General features: G+C 51.7%; 2 protein-coding genes across 2 annotated transcripts; both read left to right on the top strand.

Annotated features, from left to right (window-relative positions):
* The first annotated feature begins 273 nt into the window (after positions 1-273).
* On the top strand, positions 274-13315 carry Fads6 (fatty acid desaturase 6). The gene is made up of 6 exons (XM_057773444.1): positions 274-511; positions 1144-1310; positions 8199-8379; positions 9131-9318; positions 10245-10424; positions 11174-13315. The coding sequence occupies exons 1-6, from the start codon at positions 349-351 to the stop codon at positions 11321-11323; spliced, it is 1029 nt and encodes a 342-aa protein (XP_057629427.1). The 5' UTR covers positions 274-348; the 3' UTR covers positions 11324-13315.
* A 4787-nt stretch (positions 13316-18102) lies between these two features.
* On the top strand, positions 18103-27688 carry Fdxr (ferredoxin reductase). The gene is made up of 12 exons (XM_057773441.1): positions 18103-18248; positions 18844-18947; positions 22934-23029; positions 23210-23332; positions 23441-23554; positions 23850-23951; positions 24764-24871; positions 25118-25202; positions 25291-25490; positions 25571-25742; positions 26816-26986; positions 27106-27688. The coding sequence occupies exons 1-12, from the start codon at positions 18182-18184 to the stop codon at positions 27234-27236; spliced, it is 1473 nt and encodes a 490-aa protein (XP_057629424.1). The 5' UTR covers positions 18103-18181; the 3' UTR covers positions 27237-27688.
* Positions 27689-27761: the final 73 nt, after the last annotated feature.

The raw sequence follows: 27761 nt of genomic DNA, 5'->3' as shown, positions 1-27761 counted from the left end.
CCTGTTCCCTCTACCCCAGGTTGGTCCTTATCTCAGGGTCACACCCCCCCGCCCCCCCCCCCACCCCCCCCCGACCCTCCTTCCCTGTGCTTGGCTTTGGCTCCTCCCTCTCCAAGCTGTTCTGGTGCAGCAGGCTGGCAAGGAGGCTGCATTTAGGCCCCGCCTAGGTCACGGGTCAACAGCTGCCCGGGTTGGCCGAAGGTACCGAGCCTCTCACGGTGACCTCGGGTGTCCCAACTCCGCGTGATCCGCGCCCCGCCCCCCGCGCGCTTGTCTTCTCTCCGGAGCACCCGCTCGCACCGCACCGGAGTCTTTGCTTGTCCCCAGCCCCGTGTGTCCAGGGATCCCATGGAGCCCGCGCACGGCGCGTCCCCGGGGGACGGCGCTGCTGAGTTGCTGCTGAGAGAGCTGGAGCGGCAGGTGCAGGATGTGGTGCGGGCGAGCTCCTGGTGGGAGCGCCGTGGTGTGGACTGCGCCATCCTCGCTCTCAGCCTGCTCGCCTTGCCCGCGGGTGAGACAAAGGCACGGGCTGCGGGCTGCGGTTGGGGGTGGCACGCGGCTGAAGGTGGTGCAGGCTGGAAGGGAACTTAAGGACTCTAGGATCCTGGATCCCACTTCAATTCCAAAGTCCATCCACCCCATGTCCCACCGGAGGTGGGAGAAAGTCCGATGCTTGAAAGTGGTGGAGGGAAAAGTTGTACAAGGAGTCCGGAATGGATGGGGAAGGGGACGGTGACAGGCGAAGAAGGGAAGAGCATGTTCTATGGGGGTGGGGGTGGGGGTCGCAGACGGACTGACGGACTGACGGCAGAGATGGGCAGAGTACGACTGAAGAAGCAGTCTACACCTCTCGTGGTCTAATTCAGTGACATTCAGTCCCCATCTCTGCTCTGGCTGGGGCTCAGTAGGGTGACCTGGCAGAATGTGGACAGCAGAATATCCTTGGCAAGCCCGTGGGGGATCTTTTGTGTCCCAGATCCTACAGAGGGAGTTAACCCACCCCTCTCAGGCCCAGGAGCTTGCCCGCCACAGACCCAGGGCTGGCCCTCTTTGGCTTGGGTTTGCGGATGTCTGTATAAATAGGTCTGGGCCCATATTCCAAAGATGGTCTAAGATCCTGACCCTGGGTCCCTTCTCTTGCAGGGTTCCTGTGCCTACGTTTCCATAATGTCCTGGCTTTCGCCACTGGCATCACAATCTTGGGCATGTGCCATTACACACTCACGGTCAAGGGCAGCCACCTGGCCACTCACGGTGCTCTCACAGAGTCCAAACGCTGGGGCAAGATCTTGATGATTTTCTTTGTGGAGGTGAGCCTGGCAGAGGTGGGGCAGGCAGTTGCTGGGCATCTCTGCGTGTCCATCCACATGGGCAGGCAGCTGCTGCAGTGGGTAGGTGGATCCAAGTATGCAGTGTGCAATACAGCTCCTGTGTGTGTGCTCATGCAATTCTCCAAGCCCTTGAGAGGAAGCTGGCATTAGTGAGTCCTCTGCATCCTGCATAGCCCTGTGTCTGCCTATGACAATGAGCTTGGCTTATTTAGTGATAATCTTTATCAGTTGAGAGGCAGAAACATTTCTCACCTCACATTCCCTGTCCCTGGACCCCTTTGGTTCTCTCTGTAGCGGCAGGCTTAGAGTGGACAGACGGTCTTTTTCCGTCCAGGATGCTTGCAGCTGGCCAGTCTTGCTCCCGGGTGTGTTGGCTCATGGAAACCTCTGGGTGCTGCAATCAGGGCTTATTGTTTGAAGGGTAGGCGCGGGGGGGGGGGGCGGGTGGTGTCACAGTACTCCAGCTCTGTAGGCTGCTCTTTCACCTGCTGATGGCTGAGCCGTCTTGAGAAACTCCTTATTCCTCTAACCTTCCAGAAGCGATCTGCGTCTCTCTCTTTCCACCCCTCCCTGTTCTGCCTTCTCACCTGTGTGCCTACCAGGAAGGCAAAGGCCTCTGGACAGTTGTTTATCAGACTTCCTCAGAGTCTCTGCCAAACTTGTTCTCTCTTCTACTCCAGGGTGGCCCTCACCTAGCCACCCAGGTTCCTTAGGAATAGCTGGGGAAGTTGCTAGCAAGAGCAGACATTACTGGAAAGGACCCATTATTGGGACCAACCAACCCAATTGCTATCTTTTTATAGTCATGTAGCTGTTTTTTAAATTTTATACAATTTTTGTTTGATTATATTTGTTTGTTTTGTATGTGTGTGGGTCGCATTGCTATGACACACCAGTGAAGTCACATGACAACATGCAGGAGGTAGCTCTGTTTTCTCTTGCCACCATAAAGGTCCTGGGATGCAACTGCCTGTCTGTGCATGCATTGCATGCATACAGTGTCCATGAAGGCCAGAAGAGGGCATCAGATTCTCCGAAATTAGATTTAGAGGTGGTTGTGAGCCATCTAACAAAGGTGCTGGGAACGGAACCCAGGTCCTCTGCAAGAACAATTGCTTTCAACTGTTGAACAATATCTTCTGCCCCCTAAATCATGTAACTTTTTATACAACTTTATGTAAGCACCACAGACAGACAGACATACAGACAGACAGACAGACACAAACACATGCATGAAATCATTTCTTACCTAGCAGTCCCTGTTCTCTCCTTTCTCCTCGTGCCTTCTCACCAACCCAGGCTTCTGAAGGGCTAGGAACTCACAGGGTGATGATTGCTAGGGTCAATTTTAAGATACTTCCCTCTCCAGGAAGCTCTCGGTCTCCCCAGACTTGGAGGCACAGTTAGAGCCCGGGGTCAGGGTCTGTAATCTGCCAGGAGAGGCAGGGGTGATGTCTGTCTCCATCTGTATGGACAGAGTCCCAATGCTGAGACTCAGAGTGCAGCTTCTGCTTGGGTTTTCTCTTTCTTTTAAAATTTATTTATTATGTATATAGTGTTCTGGGCACCAGATCTCATTATAGATGTGTGTGAACCATCATGTGGTTGCTGGGAATTGAACTCAGGACCTCTGGAACAGAAGTCAGTTCTCTTAACCTCTGAGCCATCTCTCCAGCCCCTGCTTGGGTTTTCTAAAGTGGTACCCAGTCCTAGGAGGACTGCGGCAACAACCAGGGGGTAGAAAGTGCTGTCAATCAAGAGATTAACCAACTGCAAGGGGTTTATTGTGTTCAGGTTACTCTGAGGCATTCTTATCTGTTCTCTAGAAGACCGATGCCTGATCAAGTTCGAGGACTTCTAATTTTGACTGTCGGGGTTGGGGGAGAGTCCTCCTATGTGCTGAGTGGAGGCAGGGAGCTGAGACACTGCTATTGAAATGTCTTCTCAGCTTTCCCTGCTTGGCAGCTCCTTTAGAACCCTGGCAGTGACCTGTGGAACCAGACCACCTCAGGGCTGAGTTCTGTTTATTACACACAACTCTGTTCCGTGTAAACTCCAGTCCAATGGCCTCTTCTTTGCCTCTTTGTTTGACTCTTAGAAGTTCTTCCATCGGTATCTGTAGACCATGACCTTGCAGTCCACTTGGGGGGGGGGCGGCGGCTAATGTTCTCTCTCTCTCTCTCTCTCTCTCTCTCTCTCTCTGTGTGTGTGTGTGTGTGTGTGTGCGTGATATTCTGCAAGCATTGCCCTTTTGTAGCTGGGGAGGAAAGGCCTGGATCTCCCTCCCGACGTGGTGACACCGTTGGCTGTGCTGCAGTGGGCTTTGGTGAGCCTTGAGCAGTGCAGAGGTGGTTTTGTCTGTCAGGTCCTCCAAGTCACGTAGGCAGGGAGGGAGGCATCTCCATTTTCCAGCCTTAGGGTGTGATTCTGGCTCCTTTCTAGGACTGGTTCCCAAGTCGTGGGAAAGTGTGGGAAAGTGCGGGAAAGTGTGGGAAAGTGCGGGAAAGTGCGGGAAAGTGTGAGAAAGTGAGTGTGGGAAAGTGCGGGAAAGTGTGGGAAAGTGTGGGAAAGTGCGGGAAAGTGCGGGAAAGTGCGGGAAAGTGTGGGAAAGTGAGTATGGGAAAGTGCGGGAAAGTGTGTCTCAGCCCCACCTCGCTGGCCTGCATGTATTTAGTTCTGTGCCTTTTTAATCACACGTAGAGATGCTCCAGATGCACAGTCCCTACAACAAGTGACACCAACAGGCTGTGGGGATGAGCATTGGCCACGCAAGCATAAGGATGGGTCACTGGGTCTGCAGAATCCCATGAATGATGGGTGGACTTGTCAATCCACCTGCAAGTCTGGTGTCAGCAAGTAGAGACAATGGACTCTCCAGAGCCAGACGAGCTGTCCTGGCAAGCTCTGGGTTGGACTGAGAGGCACCGCCTTGATGAATAAGGTGACATCAACTTTAGGCTACCACATGCGCACTTACCAATGTGCACATACATCCACATGCACCACACACACACACCACTTGAAAAATGGGTTGGGGTGGGGAAGCGACCGGGTCTTTATATCAGTGGTGTAGAGGCTGAAGAACCCTGGAAGGATTTTAGAAGGGCTGTCCGTGAGCTGTCTGGAAGCCACTAGATTCTTACAGGTGACCATCTGTGCCAAGAAAGGGACCAAGAAGGTCTACGTGCCAGGAAGAGGAATTGGTACTTTGCCTTGTAGCCAAAGAGGTTTGCCATGGGATAGAGATTTTAGTCCAGGAATAGCCAGGCATGGTACCATGTGCCTTTCACCTAGCACTTAGGAGACAGAGGCAGGTGGATCTCTGTGAGTTTAAGGCAAGCCTGGGCTACATAGTGAGTTCCAGGCCAGACAGGGCTGCATAGTGATCTTGCCTCAAAAACAAAGTTTGGGGCTAAGTTTTCCTCCTAGGACGTCACCCACGTTATTCGTCCTATCCGTGCCCTTCTTTAATCCTCCCCTCTTTGTCTCATTTTCTTCTGTTAAACAAACACGAGACGGGGCTGGGGCTCAGTTGGTAGAGTACTTGCCTAGCATGCACAGAGCCCCAAGTTTGATCCTCAGTGCTGCATGGAAGCAGGCCTGGTGGTTCATACCTGTAACCAGCACTAGGCACGCAGAGGCTGGAGTATCAGGAGTTCAAGGTCATCCTCAGTTATACAGGGAGTTTGAGACAAGCTCTGGACTAAATACCAAACCAAATAAACACAAACTACTTTGCAGGATTCGAAAAGAAACTTGAAATTCCAGCACCACCTAAACTGACCTATGACACAAGCTCACTCTGCTAGTTTCATTTGTGGCAGATGAAGCAGGAAACTGGCTGGAGGCTGTGGGTAGAGAGGCCAGGAGGAAGGCACGAGGGATTGCAGGGCTAGGCTGGGGTGCAGGGAAGCAAGGTGCAGGAGGATGTTGGCTGCTGCCATTTAGCACAAGAGGGGGGGTGGAGGAGTGAGAAAGGTCAAGCGCAAAACGACTGAAAAAAAATTGAGCTTCAAATAAGACACCAGTATTTTTTTATATATATAAATATACCCAAAACGTGACATGGGTGTTACTGCAGCCTGGGATTTCCCACGCTGCCCAGTTCCGGGAAACGTGAGCTCCTGCGTGTGAGCCCTGGGGATATTAGGAAGTGACAGAGGTGTGACTTAAACCGCTCTTAGAACAAGAGCAGGACAATGATGAGGGCCACAGAAGAGAGCCCTTTGAGCTTTGTCCTGACAGCAGTGGTCTGCCTGGGCCAGAATGACAATGACCCGGATGATGCGGTTAGCTACCCTTCGCTCCCGTCCCTGGTGTTCCCCTAGGCCTAGCATGTAGCTCAGGTGCTTCAGGGCCTGAACAAACGACTGCATGGAAAATAAGAACGAGAGCTCTGAGGGCCCTGGAGCTTAAACGGAGAGATGCCGAGAGGAACCCACACCCATCCGCACCGCTTCCCACATATCTTGGGTGTTCAGTGAAGGCTGTAGAGACAGGGCACCCTTGAATCTTCCTGAAGCACCCGCCACAGATGTTGGTGAGTGATATTAAGAAGCCACACCAACCCTGAGGTTTCTGGAACTTTCTCTGGGTCTGAATGAGGAAACCTCTTAGGTAAAACTTGGAAACACTCATTTATAGCTACAGTCTACACACTACAATCTACATGCTAAAATCTGCATGCTACAATATACACACTACAGTCCATACACTACAGTCTACACACTACAATCTACATACTACAATCTACACACTAAAAGCTACATACTACAATCTACACAGTACAATCTACATGTTACAATCTACACACTACAATCTACATACTACAACCTGCACACTACAACCTACACACTACAATCTACATGTTACAATCTACACACTACAACCTACATACTGCAATCTACATTACAATCTACACATGACAATCTACATGCTACACTCTACATGCTATAATCTACACACTACAATCTACATATTACGATCTACATACTACAATCAACATATTACAATCCACCCTCCTCTTCTCTCCCCCAAATCGCCCCCTTCTGTCTCTCAGGAGAGAGCATCTAAATTGGACTGAGGTGAAGGGGGCTGGATGGAGCTTGGAGAACTTGGTGCTCTTGCAGAGTCCCGTTCTCAGCACCTACATTGGGTAGCTTACAAACCTTGCAACTCCAGCTCCAGGGCATTTGATGCCCCATTCTGGCCTTGGTGAGCACTTGCACGTAAGTAAGTGTGCTTACACACATGCGAGCACACACATAGACACAAAAAAGGGGACTTAGAAATCTAGTTATGAAATAACCTCAGATAAGTTCTTTTCTTTTTTTTTTTTTTTTGGTTTTTTTTTTTTTGGTTTTTTCGAGACAGGGTTTCTCTGTGGTTTTGGAGCCTGTCCTGGAACTAGCTCGTGTAGACCAGGCTGGTCTTGAACTCACAGAGATGCACCTGCCTCTGCCTCCTGAGTGCTGGGATTAAAGGCGTGCACCACCACCGCCCAGCTTCTCAGATAAGTTCTTATTTATAGAAAAGGCAAAATCACCCATTGACTCTGCAAGTGGGTACCGATGGCCTGGGCTTGGGACCTTGCTGAGAAGCCTCCAGGTACCCGAGGGTACCCATCTCTAGGTGTGCAGTCCTGGTTAGGCTCCAGGCTGGTTCTGGCATTGGCTCCCCAAGAACAGTTAGCTATTGGTCTGCAGGGAGAGGGGAGCTGATGCCAAAAGCATTATCTACTGTCTATGAGCAGGGAGCTGCAGTCAGCAGGCAGCTCTTGATAAAAGCTACTTCTGGGTGCCCCAGAGACGGCTCAGAAAGTCTAAGCAGCCACTATACAGTCCGCGTGACCTGGGCTTGATCCTGGAACCTGCATAAAGGTGGAAAGTGACTCCACAGAGCTCACCTCTGACCTCCCCACTTGCGTCATGGCATTTGTATGCCCACACATAACACATAACATACACATACACGCACATACACATTAATTAATAAAACAAGCAAAAGGAATTAGCTTCTTTTACCGGGGACAGTGCCCCAGGGGTATAAAACATACCTTGGCAGGCCAGAGGGTAAGGCAGGTCTGACTTTGAGATCTGGTGCTCGGCGCATGCGTCCTGCAGTCTACCTGCCTCACAGCAGCTGGTATTGAGAAGCTTCCTCTTCTGGAAACAGGAAAGCATCTTCACTAAAGTCAGCCAGATCTTCTGACCTGGATAAAACCTTTGAAGCCTTCCTTACACCTGCATGCTCACCTGCATATATCTGCATAAGAAACAACCTAGCACCTCTTTTGCATTCAGAATGATTGGTACGTGCTGCGCTTGATGAGTGGCGTTGAAGAATCCCATTACCGACCCATGCCATAGTCACTCTAGGGAGACATTGGCTAGTGTCCCCATGCCCCCCCAGCCTGCACTGTGGACGCTTCAGGAAGTGACCTCCATGCACCCTCACACCACCGCTGGAAACTTTTCTTTGCTCCTCTAAGCTCAGGCTGCCAAGTAGTGTCATGAAGGTACAGCTGCTTGCCAGGTACACACAAAATAATTGTGGCGGGTTCCAGCTTTACCTCCACCAACAGCCTCTGAGGTTTGAGCAGTCGCCTAGCTGGTACCAGTGGGGGAGTGGCAATCCAAGGATCTGACCTCCTTGTCTCTAGTAGATGGCAGTATGTTGCCTGGCTGTCACATGGGGGTCACGGATGCTTGAGAGAGGATGGGCAAATTAGATTAGCTGTGGATGCAGAGGAGGAGGGCTTGGGAGTGATGGGTTCAGGAAGGGTGGAAGTGTTCTTGAGGCTCCTTGGGGTCTTCTTCATTCGCTTGTGTCCCATATGGACCCGGTGCCCTTTGGCTCCCCTTCTAGGTATGCACGGCCTTTCCTGCGGAGTTCGGTAAGTTCAACCACGTCAACTTACACCATAGCTATACCAACGTGGTGGGCCTGGGAGACTCGAGCACATGGAAGATGCCGTGCCTCAATCGCTACATCTACATGTTCCTGGCACCTCTTCTCATCCCCATCTTGACTCCACTGGTAGCTCTTGGTGAGTACTGGAATCAATGCATCCTGAAGACGGGTCCCAACCCTCTTTCCTTCCATCCTCGCTTTGTGGACCCTGCTTGTGGAGATAGCTGGGGGCCACGAGTCAAGACTGTCAGAGACGGCCAAGCTGGGTGGAAAGAAGTCCGGACCTGGTCCAGGTCTCTCCTTCACTTACTGGCTGGTGGCTGTAGGCAGGTAACTTGACCTGCCTGCCTCAGGTTCCTCACCTGCTCAAGGATGGTGTGCAAACATAAAGCATGGGTGCACAGATGTAAGAGAACTTTGTAAGGGCTGGAGAGATGGCTCAGAGGTTAAGAGGGCTTCCTGCTATTCCAGAGGACCAGACTTCAGTTCCTAGCATCTGTGCTGGACTGCTCACAATCCCCTGTAACTCCAGCTTCAGAGGGAATCAATCAGTACTCTGGCTTCCATGGACACCAGCACACACACACACACACACACACACACACACACACACACACACAATTATAATATAAAATCTTAGAGAGAGTGTGGAGGGCCACTTTGTAGATGTTCCATACAAAGCACACTGCAGGTTTTAATCATTGCTATCATGGGGCAATACCCAGGGGTAGGAGAACAGGGCTATAGAGCAGACCCTGACCTTGGCCAGGGTGAAAGGTCTGGTTCACTGGACACACCCAGAGCAGCCCTCTACCTTAACACTCGTGGTTACCAGGGAGCCAGCTCATGATGGCTCCTACTAACATCACCCCTTGTCCCTCTGACAGAGCATCTGAGGAAGGAAGAGCTGAGGGTGGCACTTCGGACATTGGTCTTCATGTCACTGGGCCTTTATTCTCAGTATTGGCTGCTCCTGAATGTGTCGGGCTTCAAGAGCCCCAGTTCAGCGCTGGCTTGCATGCTGCTTGCCAGATCCCTGCTGGCCCACCCCTATCTCCATGTCAACATCTTCCAGGTAAGCGCTCAGCCCTGGATATGGGCAGCGAAGAGGAGCATCTGCAAGATGTAGCCAAGGTTTAGATAGAGAGAGAGGTCACCGAAGGACACTTTCCCCAATTCCTGCCCCATCACTGTGGGTCATCACAGGAAGTGTGGGTTTCAGTGACACCTTTGCCTGGTCCTGGAGAGACCCTCCATGCTTTCTTCTCCAGGCTAAACCCTACTCATCGTTCAAGGCCATGTTTACACATCCTCTTCTATTGTTCCTCGTGTTCCGTACAATCAGTACTACAAATACCTTCTCCGCTAGGCACCACCGTGGGTCTAGGGTGCTCGCAGGAACACAAGCAAGTACTCCAGCTGAACTGAGACAAATAGATGGGACACTTTGAGAGGGTGGAGTGCTTAGCCGTGGGTGTGCTGAGTGCCAGGGGGTTGTGCAGAGAGATCGAACAGGTCTTCACCCACAGGGACGCAGCGAGGTCTCCCTGGAAAAATGATGCCAACTTGAATGCTGAAGTCCTGGCTGTCCTCATACACACACACACACACACACACACACACACACACACACACACACAGTCTCCTGCCCTGCCCTTGACCTGCCTCATGGCATTGGTTGGGCTCTCACTTTGCTTGACTTGAGCTTTGACACACAGGTAGAAGCCACCAATGTGATGCCTATAGAGTCACAAGACCAAGCAGTGAGTCACAGACATTTGAATATCAGGGCTCTGAAAAAAAATGCATAGGCAAAGCCCTTCATTGTCCAAATGGGGAGAGGCCCGGATGTGGGAGTTTATTGCAGAATGGCTGAGCCCTGTAGCTAGGCTAGGGCTTGTCTCTCACACCTGTAGGGTCCCACTGGCCCCTGTATGCTTGGTGAAGACAGACCCAGGGTCGTCTAAGCCCTGCAGGGTGTGACCCATATGTCTATTGTAGCACATCGGATTGCCCATGTTCTCCCTGGACAAGAAGCCCCGGCGAATTCACATGATGAGCCTGGGGGTGCTGAACCTGCCACGGCAGCCGGTGCTGGACTGGGCATTCGGCCACTCACTCATCAGCTGCCACGTGGAGCATCACCTCTTCCCTTGGCTCTCCGACCACATGTGCCTGAAGGTAGCCGAAGGCCGGGCAGAGGGGTGGGAGGAAAGCCTGTCTGAGGGTGGGCAGTGGGAACCTCCAGGGACATCTGAACTCGAGTCCCCTCATGGGCAGCCTGGAGTACAAATGACAGCATGGGCTTTATATCAGAGTCACCTGGGTTTCCTAGCAGCAATGTGACTCTGGGCAAGTTCACTGAGCCTCAGTTTCCCTGTCTGTAAGATGGGAGGGAACAGGGTTCATCTTGAGATTTCTTTAAAAAAATATTTATTTATTTATTTATTTATTTATTTATTATGTATACAATGTTCTGTCTGTGTGTATGCCTGCAGGCCAGAAGAGGGCACCAGACCTCATTACAGATGGTTGTGAGCCACCATGTAGTTGTTGGGAATTGAATTCAGGACCTTTGGAAGAGCAGGCAATGCTCTTAACTGCTGAGCCATCTCTGCAGCCCTCATCTTGAGATTTTGAGAATGAAAATTAGATCTGAAATGTTTGACCCAAAGGGGATGTCTAGCAGAGAGATCCGTGTTCACCCGGTGGGCTGAGGAGGGTGGGCATGTAGTCGAGTCTTGTGGGGATGAGGGGGAGAGGCTATTCCTCCCCTCTAGGGTGGGGTAGAAGCAAAATCTCTCCAATGCCCCAGCCCCTCACTTTCCTGGCATAGCATGGCTAGGGCTGGACAAGGGAGAGCTTCTGAGGTGGGCGCCCTGCTGCCGGCCTGTGACTCAGAGGCTTCTCTCCCCTTTCGTGACTCTCAGGTGAAGCCCTTGGTGTCCAAGTTTCTTCATGACAAGCAGCTGCCCTACAATGAGGACTCCTACCTGGCACGCCTCCAGCTCTTCCTCAGTCGCTACGAGGAGTTCATGGTGCATGCTCCCTCCATCACTGAGCTAGTGGGGCTGCAGTGAAGGCCGGGCCCCTCCCCAGCCCAGTCCTGGCTCTCAGCGCTGCTGGCCCTGGTAGGACAGCTGGCCCTGGGCAGACTGAAGCAGAGCAGACTGCGCCTGGTGTCCTGGGGGTCTCCTGCTCTGCTTGCTTTCCTGGGAGCTGAGTGGGCGAAGGACAGAGAGCAATCCAAGGGCTGTATGTGCATCCTGGTCCACCTAGGCCTCAGCTGACCCCATGTCAGGATCCCTTTCTCGGCTGCATCTGAGCCAGGGTAGAGCTGAGGGGGCTGGTGACAGGGGAGATGGGGTTCTGTGCCCGTGTGGAGGAGGTACAGAGAGAAGGGCCAGCCTCCTCAGCTCAGCCTCCTCAGCTCAGCCCTCCCTTAGTGCCTAGGACTCATACACTTCCCAGGCTGCTGCTTCCTCCTGTTCTGAGGTTCTAGTCCCCCAGGGCCAACAGGATGAGGTCACTTTGGCAGGCTTGCCCTAGCTCTTCAACCAAAGGAGCCTGAACCGGACCAGATTCAGCAGCTCCAGAACCCACAGTATCAGGAAGATAAAAAGGAGTGTGTTTCCGGGGAGGCGCTCCAGAGGGGAGCAGATGCCTCTGGCACGAAATTAGAGAAAGCACCCCCAGTTTTGAGCATGACCTTGGCTATCTCTAGACAAGTCTGCTTTGTTCCATATTTAGAAGGATCCAACCTGGGTGGATTACTGGGAAGCAGCCGAGGATGGGGGAGGTGAACTGGTACCAGGCCAGGAGGGCAGAGCGGGGTGATCAAAGAGGGGCGGGTGGGATGGAACAGGAGAGTTGAGGACAAGGCTAGGCTTGGCTGTGGGAGGGCGGTTTGCAACCTGGGTCGGAGCCACTGTTGCCAGACCTAGGAGGAAGCCAAGCTGGGGACATCACCGAGAGCCAGCCCGACGGACAACAGACAGAGGTTGGGAACTGCCCCAGCCCGGGATGGAGTAGAGGGTTCACGGAAGGGCCCAGGGGAGACTGGAGGAGGAGTGACGAGGTTAGACCTGCACCAGGAGGCCAGGGCAGTTAGTTCACAACCTGGCTTCTCACCTCAGCCCTACTGACATCTGGCTGATTCTTGGCAGGCTGCGATAAGCACTGTGTGCACCCCTGGCTTCTACTGACTAGATGTTGGGAGCCCAGACCACGACAATCAAAACTGTTTGCTCATACAGCCAATGGCAAAACTGTCCCCGATTGAGAACATACAATCATTCTCCTGAGTGTATAACTGCAGTTAAATCATTGGATGGGAGGGTAGACTACCCTGATGATGAGAACCCATGGGACGGGCAGGCAGCTGGGAACACCAGCCTGGCTGAGCCCACCTCTGGGGTCTGAAGTAGCCTGGGCAGATGTAGCTGTCACTGGGATGGACACCATTTTCCTGCTTCCTTCACCTGGCCGTCCTCCAGCAGAGACCACAGCTTCTCCCAGGACCCTTTCCTCCAGCCATGGCTCTTGGGCAGCCCCTCCTTTGGGCTCATTCTGGGCAGGGCCTGGTCTGGCAATGATTTCTAGCTGCTGCTGGCCCCTAGGTGCTTCTCTGTCTCCGTATCTGCTCAGAGGTCCTTCCTTACACGCTCTTCACTCTTCCTTTTGATTGTGTGTGTGTTTTGAGTGTGTTAGTGTGTGTGTTTTGAGTGTGTGTGCGTTAGTGTGTATGTTTTGAGTGTGTAGTGTGTTTTGAGTGTGTGTGCGTGCGTTAGTGTGTATGTTTTGAGTGTGTAGTGTGTTTTGAGTGTGTGTGTGTTCCCTGCTGGGAGGCTCACAAACAGCAGTTTTGGCTTCACAAATCTTGGGATGGTGTGGGCTTGGCAGCCGCCCCCACCTCCTGCCCTCCTATGTATCACTGCTGCTCATTTGAAATGCATTAGCAGTTCAGGAGGAGGACTAAGGTCTGAGAGTATGATTCATCAAACTGCAAATTCTTCCTATGAAAAAATGCAATGTCAGAAAAGGCTCCTGGCGGCATACTGAAAGCTAATGATTAAAACTACCCAAATATATGACCAGTGACTCATTGTTATTGATCTGGGCCTGAACGGGGTACATTCCAGGACAGCATCTAGAGGCCCTGGTGACAGACCCGACTATTCAATGGGTACAGTAGGAGCAAGTCACTTAGTTTCACCGAAATGTGATTGTCTGTTACTCTAAGTATGTGGGCTGGGGATACAGAACTAAGAAAAAGCATCAGGAACGCACAAAGTACCCGCAGGGCTTGGGAGCATCCCGTGGTCTAATACAGAGCAGTATATGGGAAGGGACGACATTGGTGACCACGATTATAGCTGATGTCTGCTTACCACATGCAGATGGTTTCTTTTCTGGCTGGCCTTGAACTCAGAGCTCCACCTGCCTCTACATCAACGGTTTTAAACTTTTCTAATGCTGTGACCTTCATGTAATGGGGACCCCCAACCAAAAAGCAATTTTCGCTGCCACTTCCTAACTGTGATTTTGCTACTGTTATGAATTGTTATGTAAGCGTCCGATTGCAGGATGTCTGGTATTCAAACCCTGTGAAAGGGTTGTTCAACTCCCCAAAGTCCTGACCCACAGGTTGAGAACCACTGCTCCATCTTCAAAGTCCTGGGGTTGAAGATGTGCTCCACCAGGCCATGCTAGAATCTGCATCTAATTTTAATCTTTACAGGTAAGAAGAATTCCTTTCTCATGTTAGAAAAGGAGAACAAAAGAAATTAAGATGAAACCTCTCCATCTCATGACTGTTAAATTCAGACTCGGGATTTGAACTCAGTGACTCCAGAATCTATGCTATTGACTTTTCGAGCTTCTGCTTCGGAATGGGAAGCCCTATAGAGATTCTGGATTTCTATCTCTTTCTTCTACAAGCCAGAACAATTGGTGATTTTATCATTAAAATAAATTCTTTAGGGACTGAGGCTGAGGCTCAATGGGTAGAGAGCTTGCCTAGCATGCAGTAGACTCTGGAGTCAGCCCCCAGCACTGCATAAGCCAGATCTGGTGGCAAGTGCCAATAATTCCCAGCACAGGTAGAGGCCGGAGGATCAGGAGTTCGAGGCCATCCTCAGCTACACAACAAGTCAAGGCTAGTTTGGGCTACCTGAGATCCTATCTAAAAGAAGAAAAGGAGGGGGAGGGAGCTAAAGAGATGGCTCAACAGTTAAAGAGAACTGATTGCTCTTCCAGAGGTCCTGAGTTCAATTCCCAGAAATCACATGGTGGCTCACAACCATCTATAGTGGGATCTGATGCCCTCTTCTGGCATGAAGATGTACATGCAATTAGAGCGCTTATACATTAAATAAATAAATAAATAACCAGAAAGATAAACCCTGCAGGAATACCCCTTGGATGCTAGGCACTGTGTGACACTCTGGGAATGAGTGAATGAGACTGTCCCTGCATCCCACCACCTTTATGAAGCCTACAGTCCAATGTAGGGTATCAAATTTTGTGAAAAAGGCCAGATAAATATTTTGGGTGTTGTGGACAATATGATCTCTGTCACAACTACTCAACTGTGCCATCAAAGTGTTAAAACAGCCATATGAACGTGCCCCCAAGGCTCAGGGACATTGTGGAAGAGGGGGAATTGTGACTGTAAGAGCCAGAGGAAGATCAGAGCAAACCAGCGTCTTCTAGACGGGACAGCTGCGCTGTGCTCAAGAACTCAGAGCAGCCAGTGGTTGTTCACGCAAGATCAAGAGAGCAAAAATTCTAGCCTAGACAGGCCTCCTAGTGAGGGTTTCTAGTGCTGTGAAGAGACACCGTGACCATGGCAACTCTTATAAAGGAAAACATTTAACTGGGGTGGCTTACAGTTCGGAGGTTTAGTCCGTTATCATCATGGTGAGAGGCATGGCACCCACAGGCAGACACAGTGCTGGAAAGGGACTACATCAGGATCCTTAGGCAGTAAAAGGAAGAGTGACTCTGGGCCTGGCTTGAGCATCTAAAACTCCAAAGCCCGCCCCCAGTGACACACTCTAACAAGCCCATACCTACTCCAACAAGGCCACACCTCCTGATAGTGCCACTCCCTGTGAGCCTTTTTAATTTAAACTACCACACGGGAGAAGCGTTCCCAAACCCCTACTGCTATCTGAGGCTCTACAGACAGTTAATGATTTCCAGGAAAGGGTGGGTCAGTTTTCATTAAGGGTGTAGCCCCCAGTAGATCCATCACACCTGAGTACATGGGCAGCGGAAACTGGATTTAGTGGGTTACTAAAAAAACATGACATGAAGCTGCGGTGTTGGGATTAGGGAAATAGGGAGTGATTGTAAAACATTCTCAAAGAATTAATAAAAGTCTGTTTTTAAAAAGAAATGAACATGGTAGTGCCCCAATAAAATTTTATTTATAAACAAGTAATTTTCATGTCACAAAATATTAAATATGTTACCACTTAACATGGCTCGGTGGCTAAGAACACTTGCTGCACTTGCAGAGGGTCAGAGTTCAATTCCCAGCACCAATGTCAGATGGCTCACAACTGCCTGTAACTCCAGCTCTGGTGGTTGTATATACATATATACATACATCATATATATATACATACATACACACACACATATATATATACATATATATATATTGTTGATCACACAAAATAGGTTTGTGGACAGCATTGTCTTGCCTACTGGTCTTGTGGGACTTAAAATACAATGACATATTAGAGAATAATATTTACATAAGAGAGTTGGGGAAGTGACTTTCAGGGAGAGGACTCTTGGGATTCTCACTGTATTCCGGTTTGGTATCTGGGTGTCAGTCACATCATTACACCTTATGGGCCCATAACCCATCAAACTATAATTATAATGTGTGCACTCTTCTGTATGTTTCAATTAAAAAATAATCTTGTTTGCTTGTTTGAGACAGGGTTTCTCTGTGTATCCCTGCTCTCCTCAGCCGGTAGATCAGGCTGGCCTCGAACTCAGAGATTTGCCTGCCTCTGCCTCCTGAGTGCTGGGATTAAAAGCATACACCACCAAAGCCTGGCATATTTTTTTTTTTTCAAGACAGGGTTTCTCTGTGGATCCTTGGCTGTCTTGGAACTCATTCTGTAAACCAGGCTGTTGGCCTCAAACACAGAGATCCATCTGCCTCTGCCTCCCAGTGCTGGGATTAAAGGTGTGCACCACCACTGCCTGGCTAAAAATAATCTTAAAATAGTGTAACAGTATGAAATATAAAACAGAGGAATCTTCTGTTCTAGATTAAACTCCTGCACAAGGCTCCAGCAGACTATAATAAAAATCAAAATGGAGTCACTCACAATGAAGTTCACCAAATTGAAACCTAGCCATTTATCTTGCCCAAGAAATCCCAATTACAGTCAGGCCAGTCCAGCCAGTTTTTTAACTAGTACGTTGACATTCCCACTGCTAGTTACCTTTCACAAAAGAAGTAGCATGTTATTTTGTGAGACCAGGCATCACTCTGCAGCACAGGCTAGCCTCATTGCTGAATTATGAAATAGAAAATTAAGCCAGGAGCAAGGGGTGCAGTTAAAAGGTAGAGTGACGGCATAAGTTCCCTGGGCTCAATCTTCAACAAAAATAAACAAATAAGAGTTAGAGCTGTGGGGATGACAGAATAGGTTAGTCTTCCAAGAAGGGAAAGAACTTTAGGGAAGTACTAGGCTTATCTGGTTAAAGGTGACGATGGATTCTGCCCTTATTTTAATTATAGTTTTGTTGTTGCGGTTGAAACCACGGTCTTGTGTACATTGAGTAGACACTCTACCATCCTTAGCTCCTGTCCTTCTGTAGAAAATATTTGTGGGTCAGCAAGAGGGTAAAGAAGCTTGCCCCCGGGACCACACATGAGTTCAATACCCAAAAACTCATATAGTGGAAGGCGAGAACCAATTCCTGCAAGCTGTCCAATGATGACATACCATGTGAGCGCTGTGGCACGTGTACACCGGCCCTCATAAATAATGTAATAAAATAGCTAAGTGTAATAAAAACTTCAAAATAGATACTGCTTATGGTTTTGAATCAATCTTCTTTTAAAACATTAATTAGAATGTGCATGAATCCCAGCACTGAGGAGGCAGAGGCAGGCGGATCTATGTGAGTTCGTGGCCAGCCTGGTCTACAAAGCAAGTTCCAGCACAGCCAGGCCTATTACACAGCGAAATTCTGTCTTTAAAAAATAAAAAAAAAGCTTCATTACTGAGTTTTGGGTGCCCCCTTAAATTCTGCACCCAAGGTACTGTCTCACCCCGATCTCTGTGCTGCTGGACGGGGTTGAAGGTTAATATTGTCCCTGGTCTGACACGAACAGTATCTCCCTGCGGCCATACCGATTCAACTCCCGACTTAAAAATAAGAGGTTAGAACCAGGCTAGCAGAGACTTCCGGATTCTGGGCTCCTGATTGGGTGGGACAAAAATCACTCAAGACGGAAGACACCCTATCAAAAGGCAACGGCAGCAGAACATTGCGTCATCAGCCAGCGACAAGTTTTACGTAAAGTAAGCTCCTTTCTAATTGGCTCTCTTTTCCAAAAGCAACTGAAACGGCATTGAGGATTCGCTTTCCTTTAAATCCTAGACTTCCGTTATCTGCAGCGACAAGGAAGACTGGGGAGAAATGGGTTAAGTTTTGAAGTTCGGGCATTCTGAGGGCGTGGCTAAGGGAGCTGGGGGCGTGGTTCTCTTTGGGGGCGGGGCTCTATCGGAGTTCGAAGTGGAGTCTCGAAGTTGAGCTTTCTTAGCGTGCGGGAGGCGAGGCTTAGGGCGGGGCCACAATGATGGGCGGGCCCAGAGGTCCGGCCCCGGCGGGTTGTAGACCGATGCTCAGCACTTGGAGTCCCTGCGAGCCTTTTCGCCCGCTGGTTGCCATTCTCAGCCATGTTTCTACGCTGCTGGCGCTGGTGGCATTGGTCTGCGTGGCCTGGGGTCCGGTCGCCTCCTTCGAGTAGGAGCAGGGCTCTTGGGGCTGCACCAGGGCGAGGGGAGGCCTGTGATCAAGAGCAGGGGTCCGAGGGGCGAAGCTGAAGGTGTTCTTGCGGGAGAAGTGGGAGTGGTGTACAGAGGAGAGTCTGTGCGATGAGGTGGGAGGCGTCCTGGATAAAACACGGGTCACCAAAGACGAAAAGACTAGATCATGAGGTCCGCATGTGTGATACGAGGTGAATGGGGCGTGACAGGGAAGTGAGGATATGAGCGATAGAGTTCTGCGGAAAAAGAAAGGATAGAAAAAAAGCGAGATAGAGACGTGATGGAGATATGAAGACGTGGAATCATACAGGGAGCCTCACAAGACAAATGAAGTGTTGTGCAGGACAGATTCCAGGGCCAAGGGGGTCTGGCGTAGGCTAGCGCAGGCTAGCGTGCTCATAGGTGAGGTGTGGGGTTCTGGATAAAGACAGTCCCTGGCATTCAGATGAAGTGGTGAAGCTTTGAGGAACAGAAAGAGGAAGATGCAGGTGAGGGGCAAGCTGCGATTGGACAGAATTGGTGTGGTGGTTAGAGCGTGTTGGTTTAACCTTGCTGTCGCCTCCTCTGCCCAGCCCCAGGCTTCTGCCGGCAGTTCTCCACACAGGAGAAGACCCCTCAGATCTGCGTGGTTGGCAGTGGCCCAGCTGGCTTCTACACCGCCCAACACCTGTTAAAGGTAAGCTGCCTCTCCGGGCTCCTTTTTCACCTTTCACTCCTTGCCCCAGTTCTGTGGGTAGGCTCCAGCCCTTTGGTTTGCCTGGGATAAGGAAAAACTAAACTTCCAGCTCACCTAAGCTGTGTCCTTTCTACCTGACTCCACCCCTCTATCTGGGGTTCCCACCCTAGGTTCTCAGCTGTGAGAGAAATGTGTTTGTCCCATGGTTGGTGGTTAGTGGCAGTGCTGACTGCTTCACCAAGCAGGGAAGGTTTTGTTTTGTTTTCTTCAGTGGGATGACTTTATCCTCCCCTTATCTTCTTCTGCATTCCTCCATCTCCAGCATTCTACTTCCCAAGGCTATCTCGTCCTAAGCATTTGCTACCCTCACCACAGCCCCAGCTTTCCCCCCGACCCCCGTGCCCATTTTCTCCCGTTAAAGGCCAAGGTCTCAAAGCTTTCATTATTAGTCTTGTCAGACAGGGCTCCAAGGTCTGTCAGACCTTCAGCCAAAAGAGGAAGGGGGAGGGGCTGGAGAGAAGACTCCATGGTTGTCCCACAGAGGATGGGAGTTGGGATCCCAGCACCCACATAGAGGCTCACAACTCCAGCTCCAGGGGATCTGATGTCATCTTCTGGCCTCTGCTTGCACCTTTATGTATGTGCACGTGCACACACACAACTAAAAAATAATAAAAGTATTCTTCAAAAAAAAAGAGTAGGGGATACTAGGATTGCCTGAGCAGAGACAGTGTCTGAGCTTTAGAGGGGTTGTAATATCTACAAGACAGGAGAAAGAGCAATTATATTGATACATAGAGATACTTGTGAGGTAGCACGACCCACTGGCCTGGTTTACCCAGAGCTGACACTAGGAAGGTCTCTTGGAGACCTCTGCTAAGAAGTGACCTATACATGACTCTGTAGCTGCTTGCCACGACGCGTGCGGGACAGTGTGGCCAGAAGTTGCTCCCTAGAATGTACATGTGAGATGCACTGAAGACGGTGTGTGGGCTTTGGCGAGCTCCCTGATGTGAGGAGTCAGCCTGGAATGCAAGGCCACTGATGGAGGACAGCCTGGGCTCTGGGATGGAGACTCATGGGTTTTTAGGGTCGGGGCGGCAGGGAGGGTAGGTGAGAGGTATGGTTGGTATCCGGGAGGGTTTCTTGTAAGGGACACTGGCTGTGTTAGCTGAGGGTGAGGGAATAAACCTAGAAGGCAGGGCTCCTAGGGTCTTTTCAGTGGGCCAGATCTTGACCTATAGGCGTGTGGATGCATTTTCTTGTGCTCCTTGACCTGACATTCTAGCGTGAGGTGGCTGATTTGCAAGGTATTTTCGAGCTTAAGCTAGGCGACTCCTAACATAGTCTAAGCTGCATTTTGTGGAGGATGTGAGCACAGAAGAGAAGGAGTTGCCTCAGGCGTGGGGACTTCTGTGGGCAAAGGCCAGAGAAAGAAAAACGTCCCTTTGGCATCATTCCAGAGCCTATTCCAGAAGGTCAGTGGGTGTCTGAGGGGTGACAAGGTGAGAGCTAGGGCTAAGGAGACAGCTGGACCCCAGGTCACAAGGTACCTAGAAACCGTAGACCCCGGACCAACCACGTTGTAGATTTGGGTGGCTTTCTTTGAGCATTCTCTATATTCCCTGCTGGAGGGGTCTTGTTTAAATGAGCATTTCTAGGCCCAGCACAGATTTAGTCAAACTCTATTACTGGGACCTTCAGAACCAGCAATTTTAAGAACCTCCCCCCCCCCGCCCCGAGGGGAGTGGGGGATCCTGGCATCCACAGACACGGGAAACTGATAAATGCACCCTGGGGAGGGGTGGGGGATCCTGGCATCCACAGACGCAGGAAACTGATTACTCAAGCATCTTAAGCAGAGGTTCTGAGTTTGGTTCCCAGAACCCATGTCAGGTGACTCAGCCACCAGAAACTCCAGAGGCTCCAAGCCCATCTTCTGCCCCTTCAGGCACCTGCACTTACGTATTTATACCCGTCCCCCCATACACATAATTTATAAAATATATATAAAATATATGTTTATATTTAGAAACATATATTTAAGAAAGGAAAAAGAAGGAACCCTTCCTTGGGGGTTGAACACAGGGCCTTGTGAATGAGAGATAAGAATTCTCCCAGTGCCGGGCGGTGGTGGCGCACGCCTTTAATCCCAGCACTCGGGAGGCAGAGGTAGGCGGATCTCTGTGAGTTCGAGACCAGCCTGGTCTACAAGAGCTAGTTCCAGGACAGGCTCCAAAACCACAGAGAAACCCTGTCTCGAAAAACCAAGAAAAAAAAAAAAAGAATTCTCCCAGTACGCTGCACCCTGGCCCATTTTCCATTTGGAATAGTCTTTGCCCAGGAGCAAGAGAGTGGAGGTAGCGATGGGGAACTGATAGGCAAGGGGAAAGGGAACTCCAGGGGCTGAGATGGAAGCAGACACAGAAGTAGAGGGGAAAGGGTAGGAGACAAAGAATGTATGGTTCTGAGATCTTAGGATGAGGTAAAGAGATAACGTAAGACTGGGGAGGGGAGATAGGCTGTGACAGAGAAAGCTACAAGATTGGAAGTCACAGGAGGCAGTGGGTAGGACGTCTCTAGGACATCCTGAGTGTATGTCCATGAAGAACAGAGGACCCCAGACCAGAAGTGCCCCAGAACCTGTCCTTTTTAGGAAAAGGGCCAGAGAAGCAGCAGTTGGCAGGAGGAGAGAGGTTTCATGAAAGATGGCTTTGTATGTGAGATTAGGGGCTACTGTGGGGTGGGCTGGGGAAGAACCTTGTGCCTGGAAGGAAGACTCCCTTTGTAGCAGGGTGGAGTGGAAGCTGGAGACAGGTCAGGTTGTGCCAGGGATGCCCAGCAGGCCCAGCAGTTTCAACTTTGCCCTATGGCAATGAGAGAAGCACGGGGGTGGGGGGATGGGGGAGGTGTTTGAACCAGAAATGACGGTTCCAGTGAGAGTCAGAGTTTTAATGATCCCAAATGAGTCCATTGTGTCCTCCCACTGGGGGAGCCCAGGCTGAGAGCCCTGACTCACTCAGCCTTGAGTGTGGCCCAGAGGGACGGCACATTCTACTGCACAGAAGTGTGCTGGAGCTTACCCTGTGACAGCCAGTTAGCTTCGGAGCTGGGCCTGGCTCTGGCTGTTGACTTCATGACCTGAACTCTTGTGGGTTCACATTCCATGGAGTTTGAGAGAGCTGATTTGGGAGGTCTCCTCTGGGCTGGCCAAGGATAAAACAGGCAGCTGGGCTGGAAGGCTGGATTTAGGGCGGGTGGTGGAATAGGGGGAACAGAATTTGGGCAAAGGCTGGCAGGTGTGTAGGCAGGAACTCAACTGCCTTGAGTCCTTTTGAACTGGGTGGGATAGTGTAGGGTGCAGGGTGTGACACCTCAATTCCCCAACTCCGCCACTGTCCTTCCCTGGGGCTGACCAGAGCCATGCTGTTGGTGGCAGCAGAGCCACACCAAGCTTGTCTGGTCAATTCTAATCTCATACGGTCCCTACACCCTGTGAAGTGCCCTGGGAGGACAGGCTGCACGGGGCAGCTGGAAGCTGAGAGTAGGCCCCCTGCCAGTCCTCTGCCCCACATGCCCCAGCTGTGCCCCACTTTGTGCCTTGCTGATCCCTGTCCCAATGGCATCGTCTCAGAAACCAAGATAAGGCAGGTTCTCAAAGATGGCGTCTCAGGTCACATGACCAGCATTTCTAGAAGGTACAGGTCTCCATCTGACCCCGAGGATTAAGCCATGATACTCACTTCCGGCTTTTCACATTCTCCATTGGACGTCCTTGAATCTGACCTCAGCTTGTCTCACTGCTTACGCTCCTCCAGAGCCCTTGTTTGGGTGGAAGGAGAGCCAGCGCCTTCTGTCTGCTTGTAGGTGGTGGGAGCCCGTCTCCTTGGCCATCTGAGCTGAGTTTTCTTGCTCTTTGTGGGGAAGGGAGGCCCTGTGGGACCCCAGCCTCACTCTAGAACCCACCAGTTGTGATTTTCTCCCAGCACCATACCCGGGCCCATGTTGACATCTACGAAAAGCAGCTTGTGCCCTTTGGCCTGGTGCGCTTTGGTGTGGCACCTGACCACCCTGAAGTCAAGGTGGGTGTCTTTCAGAGTGGGGGGTGGTGTTGGAATCAGTAAAAATGAGGAGGACCGAGAGGCTCCCTGGTGCAGTAGAATGACCCTCGGCTCCATCCCACGGGTCATGGGGTGGTGGTGGGACATGCCCCCAGGAGCTGTCCTGTCTTCTAATGTTCCTCTCGCCATGCTACCTGGCAGAATGTCATCAACACGTTTACACAGACAGCCCGCTCGGATCGCTGTTCTTTCCGGGGCAATGTGGAGGTGGGCAGGGACGTGTCGGTGCCAGAGCTCCAGGAAGCCTACCATGCTGTGGTACTGGTGAGTGTCTGTGTGGTGGGGGTGGGTGTGAGGGGAGGGGCTGATAGGAGACAGACAAGACTCGGTACTGAGGCCTCAGGCCTGGGTGGGGGCTGCATCTTTCCTCAGAGTTACGGAGCAGAGGACCACCAGACCCTGGACATTCCTGGTGAGGAGCTGCCTGGCGTGGTCTCAGCCCGGGCCTTTGTGGGCTGGTACAATGGTCTTCCTGAGAACCAGGCTGTGAGTTTGGGGAGCGCCCTTGCTGCTTCTGGCTGGAGTCAGGAGCATCCCTGGGGTGTTAGAGTTTGAGGTCAAGGCAGGGAGGAGCGAGCTGAGGAGCTGTGAGCTCTGGATGACTAAGGCAGGTCAGCAGTGGAGACCTGTGGGGCTGAGGGAGGGGGAGCGGCATAGAGTGGACTGCCTCAGGGGAGGGCAGCCTGAGGGCACAGCTGGGCCTGGCCTAAGGCATCTGCAGATGAAATAGCCTGACTGGAGCTGGGGACAGGGACACCCCATTAAGACCTTTCTCCTCCAGCTGACACCGGATCTGAACTGTGACACAGCTGTGATTCTGGGACAGGGGAATGTGGCTCTGGATGTGGCCCGGATCCTGCTGACCCCACCTCAGCACCTGGAGGTGAGGAGCAGGCAGCAGCTGGAGGGGCAGAGGTGGGAGCACAGGGAGCAAAGGCTGCTCCTGCCGGCGGGGTTCAGGTGTCATCCCTCCACACACCCAGCCTCTCTCCCCCAGGAGCCCAGGCAGATGTGTGCTGGGCGTTCCACACATGTTCGCCCTGTTTGGAACATCAGGATCCACCTCCTGCTAGTTCACAGCTAACATTCCTCCCTCTTTCCATTCTCGGCTCTCCTATCCCTTCCGTGAAGAGATCTTCCAGGCTGTCCGATTAGGTGTTTCTTTTGTAGTGTGGTCTCATCCCTAACCTTGCCTCGCTACAGGTTTACATTCTGTGATGAGATTCTATTGTCTGTCTCCCCATGAAATGAAAACTCTGTGCATTTCTGAACTAGCCTGTTTGACTCACATAAACCGCTCTTGCCCCCTGAAGTCCCTTGTCCTGTTCTGGACATGTTATCGATTGTGAGTGGGTAGAAGAATCAGTGGGAATCCTGTTGCACAGGAACCATTTGCAGAGTTGGCGTCAAGGCTCTATGTGGCCACCAGGGGGAGTAGTGGTATAGTTTTTGGGCCCTTGACTTTTTCTGGATTGGAAAGGGAACAATACCAACTGGCCAGGGAGTCCCTTTCCCCAAGTCAAGCCTTCCCCCGTCTCCCCCCCCGCTTTTTTTTTGAGTCAAGGTCTCATTATGTAGCCTTGGCTGGCTTGGAACTACTGTGTGGGTCAGCCTGGCCTTGAACTCAAAGAGATCCATGTGTCTCTGTCTCATGTTCCACGGTGCTTGGCCCTAAAAGCCTCATTTTTGTGCCAGAAAACAGACATCACAGAAGCTGCTATGGGGGTCCTGAGGCAGAGCCGGGTGAAGACTGTGTGGATAATTGGCCGGCGTGGACCCCTGCAAGTGGCCTTCACTATTAAGGTACTAGAGGAGCCAGGGTCCCAAGAGGAGGCTTCCTTCCACTTTTGTGTGTTGGGGTTGCCACACAGCCTTGGGAGGGAGTAGCTGCTTCCCTGGATGGGACAGGAGGGTGGGCAGGGCCCCAGGTCTGTTGGTCTTTCCCACGCTGCTGACCGTCTATCCCACTAGGCCTGAACTCTGGTGGGTTCAGGATTACTCTGTGGTCTGGACCTGACCTCTTCCCTTGCCCCTCCCCCCACCCTCAAGGAACTTCGAGAGATGATTCAGTTGCCAGGAACCCGGCCCATTTTGGATTCTTCGGATTTCTTGGGCCTCCAGGACAGAATTAAGGGTGAGGGGCCAACTCCAGCCCTCTAGCTCACAGGCTTGGGGAAGGTGACCAGCAGGGACAGCCCTGAAGTGTTCCATGTTGCTGACAGATGTCCCCCGTCCAAGGAGACGGCTGACAGAGCTGCTGCTTCGGACAGCCACAGAGAAGCCAGGGGTGGAAGAAGCTGCCCGTCAGGCACTGGCCTCCCGGGCCTGGGGCCTCCGGTTTTTCCGAAGCCCCCAGCAGGTGCTGCCCACACCAGATGGGCAACGGGTAGCAGGCATCCGCCTGGCAGTCACCAGACTGGAGGTGAGTCTCATGTTACCCAAACTTCCCCTTCTTAGGCTTCCCCCATCCCAACCTGGTGTTACCCACATTCTCAACAACAGGGTGTTGGTGAGTCTACTCGGGCGGTGCCCACGGGAGAAGTGGAGGACCTCCCTTGTGGACTGGTGCTGAGCAGCGTTGGGTATAAGAGCCGCCCCATTGACCCCAGTGTGCCCTTTGACCCCAAGCTTGGAGTCATTCCCAACATAGAAGGCCGGGTTGTGAATGTACCAGGTGAGAGGATATGAGGCGACTGGGCATCTAACTGTGATGGAGGCTGGGAGGCTGGGCATCCAACTGTGATGGGAGGCTGGGCATCCAACTGTGATGGAGGCTGGGCATCCAACTGTGATGGGAAGCTGGGCATCCAACTGTGATGGGAAGCTGGGCATCCAACTGTGACGGGAGGCTGGGCATCTAACCACGATGGGGCCTGGGCATCTAACTAAGATGGGGGACTGGAAGGCTGGTATCCCAAGACCACTCACCCTATAGTGATGGAATGTGTCTTAAGACAGGCCCCATTCCAGAACATAGCCCTCCCTCCTCCTGCCCTCCAGGGCAAGTTCTCAGGCAAGCTGGGACATCATTTAATAAAAGCTTACTGAGGCCTGCCGTGGGCCAGTGCTGACACTGGCGGGAGGTAGCCCCTGTCCTGGGAGCTTCTCTCTTCTTACCCACGTGCCCAACTTGTTGTTCACTGGTTCAGTAAATATTTCTAAGGGCCTGCTGAATTGTGATGAGCAAGTCTCAGCTCATGTCCCCAGCGAGCCCCTCATCCTCTGGAGACTGCGGAAAGGAGGATGCTTTGGGAAAACAAGAATCTATCGTGGGGCTGGGCGGTGGTGGCGCACGCCTTTAATCCAAGCACTCGGGAGGCAGAGGCAGGTGGATCTCTGGGAGTTCGAGGCCAGCCTGGTCTACAAGAGCTAGTTCCAGGACAGGCACCAAAGCTACAGAGAAACCCTGTCTCGAAAAACAAAAAAAAAAAAACAAAAAAAAAAAGAATCTATCGTGGGTCAAACATAATGGTGCACACCTTTAATCCCAGAATTTGGGAGGCAGAGGCAGGTGGATCTTTGAGTTTGAGGCCAGTCTGGTCTACAGAGTGAGTTCCAGGATAGCCAGGGCTACACAGAGAAACCCTGTCTTGAAAAACCACACACACACACACACACTCTACCATGGTGAACCAGTGGCTATATTTGGCCCAGTCTGTAGATGAGAGACATGGGGGAATGTTTATGTGTGTGTGTGTGTGTGTGTAGATTGGGATGCAGAATTGCCAGGCGGTCTCTTGTCCTCAGGCCTCTACTGCAGTGGCTGGGTGAAGAGGGGACCCACAGGTGTTATCACTACAACCATGACGGACAGCTTCCTCACCAGCCAGGTGCTGCTGCAGGACCTGAATGCAGGGCTGCTGCCCTCTGGCCCCAGACCTGGCTATACAGCCATTCAAGCCTTGCTCAGCAATCGAGGTCTGAGTCTTATGTTAAGGTCTGGAAGTGGGGAGGGGTGAGGGCGGCTTATCTCTGAAACTTTGCCCCTTGGGAGGAGGGTCCTGAGAAGCCTTAGTTTGTCTTTTTATCTGCCTTAGGGGTCCGGCCAGTCTCTTTCTCAGACTGGGAGAAGCTGGATGCTGAGGAGGTATATCGAGGCCAGGGCTCTGGGAAGCCGAGGGAGAAGCTGGTGGATCCAAGGGAGATGCTGCAGCTGCTCGGGCGCTGAGTCTGGACCCCAGCCCCTGCCACGAAGAAAAAGAGCCTTGTGCAAGGATGAGGGGCCCGAAGCAGTTGGAGTTAGACTCTCCTCCCAGATACAGTGCCGACTGCCCTGGCTTTGAGGCCGAGCTGCAGCCCTTCCAGGGACCGCTGAACTCTACCTTCTGCAAGCTGATGTTGCCAGTGTGGGTCTAGGCCACCAAGGGAACCCTAAGTTAGGGACTGATGGACGTACAGGCTGACTCTTCCCCCTCCTACTTCCTTCCTGGTGAATTGGAGGGCTCCTAGAATGGGGGCGCCGTGGAAATAAAACAGCTGTACCAAAGAGCCATGGTTGATGACTACTTTTTTGGGGGGAGGGTGGGAGGGAGTCACTTTCTGGCCTGTTTGTCTGTGGCTGCCAGATGGAACTAAGGAAACAGAACCTTGCTCAAGAGCCTCTCAGGGACCAGGGGCCTTGGCAGTCAGTCAGGCCTGGCAATCACTTACCCTCCCCTTCCGGCCTATTCTCTACTGCTGTAGCCTTCGGTTC

Source organism: Chionomys nivalis, chromosome 7 (genome assembly GCF_950005125.1).
Source record: "Chionomys nivalis chromosome 7, mChiNiv1.1, whole genome shotgun sequence".
Lineage (NCBI taxonomy): Eukaryota > Metazoa > Chordata > Mammalia > Rodentia > Cricetidae > Chionomys > Chionomys nivalis.
The sequence above is the reverse complement of the archived record's forward strand: the minus strand, read 5'-3'. Positions and strand labels throughout refer to the sequence as shown.